General features: G+C 35.5%; 1 protein-coding gene across 1 annotated transcript in view; it reads left to right on the forward strand.

The window, feature by feature from the left end:
* Positions 1-553: 553 nt before the first annotated feature.
* Positions 554-4308, forward strand: part of LOC110455603 (protein shisa-5-like) — a 43067-nt gene continuing 39312 nt past the window's right edge. Inside the window, exon 1 of the mRNA XM_021505808.1 lies at positions 554-848. Coding sequence (XP_021361483.1) covers positions 803-848 — 46 coding nt within the window. The 5' untranslated portion in view covers positions 554-802. The remainder of the gene's footprint in view (positions 849-4308) is intronic.

The raw sequence follows: 4308 nt of genomic DNA on the forward strand, positions 1-4308 counted from the left end.
TCAGACGCAACCAAGTCCTGTTATGTCAAGTATAGGATGTTTCTACAGACCCAACCAAGTCCTGTTATGTCAAGTATAGGATGTTACTACAGACCTAACCAAGTCCTGTTACGTCAAGTATAGGATGTTACTACAGACCCAACCAAGTCCTGTTAGGTCAAGAATAGGATGTTTCTACAGACCCAACCAGTCAGTTAACATGACAACTGTATGGTACAGTCAGTCCACATGGCAACGGTATAGAACAGTCAGTCAACAAGACAACGATATGAAAAAATCATCTGAGAAAGGATTGGAACTTTCAACTTGACCTGACCAAAAGATAAACAGTCACTCAGACAAATATATATAGCAGTCATTATAATTAAGGTAACGAAACAGTCAGACAACACGACAAAGGTTTGCAGCCGTCTATTTGATAAAGATAAGGAAAATCAACACAACCATAATATCAAACAAGAAGGAAATGTACAAAATACTAAACATGTTAAAGCGTGTATGTGGTCTGAGCTGCTTTAACAAGTACACGCATGTACTAAATTCTTGACGACGGAGTAGTTAAGGAATTTACATTGAGCTGCAAGGTTATATATTGGTTGTTGCAAATTTATTTATCCGAGAACACAGAACAAATCCCCATTTTCAGGTATGCCACAACGTTTTGTGAAATGTAGTATTGATTTACAAAATCACAGGGTCACGTGCCATAAAAAGGAGAAGAGTGTGATAAGGTACCTGCGGGGCGTAATTTTATTCGACAGGAAGCTTTGAACGAGAAGAGTGGCCATTAGAAAATTTCAGAATGATAACCTGGACCATATCAATCTTTGTCGGACTATGTCTGTTAGGTAAGTACAAACCGATAGCTAAATTCAAAACTCTGACCCGACCGACTGTTTTAACCACAGTAGAGTGCATTTAGGGATGTACACCTCTGAGAAGTCCACGGTTTCCTGTATTAAGCTTATTTTTTATCTGATATGCATTTTTTAAGTGAATGGTTTCGGTTTTGACCATTTGCAGGACATATCTTCCAATTGTGCTATCAAATATGTATGAATGTTCGCAGAATTGACAAAAATAGTATTTTCTTTAAAATAATGGAATTTCTTTAACTTATTCTTTTAACGCAGAACAGCAATTTCATTTACCACTACCCCTTATTTTAATGACAAAATACTCATTTTTCACCAAGTTATGCAGATTGAACGCTTGATATAAACAGTTCTGCTATTGAACTTTTTTTTAAAATATTTAACAGATCAAAAGAAAATAGGTTTCTCTCTCTAAAATAGCCAGAAAAGTGGGAGGTCCGTGTGCTCCTTTTATTTTACATTATTGTTTGTGTCACTTTTCACCATTTCAGGGTCAAAAATCAAAAGTTCTTCAGTGACACTAAATATGTAAAACAAATAATAAAAATATACAGTTTTCCACTAAGTTGCGTATTTTTTTTTTTATATATGTTTGAACATCATAAGGTTGTGCAGCAAAAATGAACTGCATTTAAAATTCGAACCACAATGACGATTTAAGTGTGCAATCCATTGTCAAAAAAGGTAAAATTTTGGTTTCTCGTAAAGCACAAGATATACAATTTTTCAAAATGGCCGCCAAATTGCTCATTTTTAAAAATTCTTGTTAAATAAAGTTCTACAAACAACATGCATCTAGTTTTGTGACACATTTATCAGCTTCGTGTTTGTTTTTAAAATTGATCGTATTTATTTTAGATGTCTAACATACAAACCGCTCCATGTAGTCACACCTTTGTTAGATATCTAATACACAAACCGACACATGTAGTCACACCTTTGTTAGATATCTAGCACACAAACCAACACATGAAGTCACACCTTTTGTTAGATATCTAACACACAAACCTACACATGAAGTCACACCTTTGTTAGATATCTAACACACAAACCTACACTTGTAGTTACACCTTTGTTAGATATCTAACACACTAACCTACACTTGTAGTCACACCTTTGTTAGAAATCTAACACACAAACCAACACATGTAGTCACACCTTTGTTAGATATCTAACATACAAACCGACACATGTAGTCACACCTTTGTTAGAAATCTAACATACAAACCGACACATGTAGTCACAGCTTTGTTAGAAATCTAACACACAAACCGACACATGTAGTCACACCTTTGTTAGAAATCTAACACACAAACTGACACTTGTAGTCACACCTTTGTTAGATATCTAACACACAAACCGACACTTGTAGTCACACCTTTGTTATCTAACACACAAATCTACACATGTAGTCACAGCTTTGCATGTTATCTAACACACAAACCGACACTTGTAGTCACACCTTGGTTATCTAACACACAAACCAACACATGTAGTCACACCTTTGTTAGAAATCTAACATACAAACCTACACTTGTAGTCACACCTTTGATAGATATCTAACATACAAACCGACACTTGAAGTCACAACTTTGTTAGAAATCTAACACACACACCGACACATGTAGTCACACCTTTGCTACAAATCTAACATACAAACGGACACATGCAGTCACACCTTTGTTAGATATCTAATATACAAACCGACATATGTAGTCACACCTTTGTTATCAAACACACAAATCTACATATGTAGTCACACCTTTGTTAGATATCTAACATACAAACCGACACTTGTAGTCACACCTTTGTTAGTAAATCTAACACACAAACCGACACATGTAGTCACACCTTTGTTAGATATCTAACACACAAACCGACACATGTAGTCACCTTTGTTAGAAATCTAACATACAAACCGACACTTGTAGTCACACCTTTGTTAGAAATCTAACACACAAACCGACACATTTAGTCACACCTTTGTTAGAAATCTAACATACAAACCGACACTTGTAGCCACACCTTTGTTAGAAATCTAACACACAAACCGACACTTGTAGTCACACCTTTGTTAGATATCTAACATACAAACCGACACTTGTAGTCACACCTTTGTTTGTAAATCTAACACACAAACCGACACGTGTAGTCACAGCTTTGTTAGATATCTAACACACAAACCTACACATGTAGTCACAGCTTTGTTAGATATCTAACACACAAACCGACACATTTAGTCACACCTTTGTTAGAAATCTAACATGAAAACCGACACATGTAGTCACACCTTTGTTAGAAATCTAACACACAAACCTACACTTGTAGTCACACCTTTGTTAGAAATCTACGCACAAACCGACACATGTAGTCACAGCTTTGTTAGATATCTAACACACAAACCTACACATGTAGTCACAGCTTTGTTAGATATCTAACACAAAAACCTACACATGCAATCACAGCTTTGGTAGATATCTAACACACAAACTGACACATGTAGTCACAGCTTTGTTAGATATTTAACATACAAACTGACAATTGTAGTCACAGCTTTGTTAGATATCTAACACACAAACCTACACTTGTAGTCACACATTTGTTAGATATCTAACACACAAACTGACACATGTAGTCACACCTTTTGTTAGATATCTAGCACACAAACCTACACATGTTGTCACAACTTTGTTAGATATCTAACAAACAAACCTACACTTGTAGTCACACATTTGTTAGATATCTAAAACACAAACTGACACATGTAGTCACACCTTTTGTTAGATATCTAGCACACAAACCTACACATGCAATCACAGCTTTGGTAGATATCTAACACACAAACTGACACATGTAGTCAAAGCTTTGTTAGATATCTAACATACAAACCTACACATGTAGTCACAGCTTTGTAAGATATCTAACACACAAACCTAAACTTGTAGTCAAACCTTTGTTAGATATCTAGCACACAAACCTACACATGTTGTCACAACTTTGTTAGATATCTAACAAACAAACCTACACTTGTAGTCACACATTTGTTAGATATCTGACACACTAACCGACACATGTAGTCACACCTTTGTTAGATATCTAACACACAAACTGACACATGTAGTCACAGCTTTGTTAGAAATCTAACACACAAACCTACACATGAAGTCACACCTATGATAGATATCTAACACACAAACTTACACTTGTAGTCACACTTTTGTTAGATATCTAACACACAAACCTATACTTGTAGTCAAACCTTTGTTAGATATCTAACGCACTAACTTACAGTTGCAGTCACACTTTTGTTATCTAATACACAAACCTACATCTGTAGTCACACCTTTGTTATCTAAAACACAAACAACACATGTAGTCAAAACCTTTGTTAGATATCTAACACACAAACCTACACATGTAGTCACACCTTTGT

Source organism: Mizuhopecten yessoensis, unplaced genomic scaffold, assembly GCF_002113885.1.
Source record: "Mizuhopecten yessoensis strain PY_sf001 unplaced genomic scaffold, ASM211388v2 scaffold8323, whole genome shotgun sequence".
Lineage (NCBI taxonomy): Eukaryota > Metazoa > Mollusca > Bivalvia > Pectinida > Pectinidae > Mizuhopecten > Mizuhopecten yessoensis.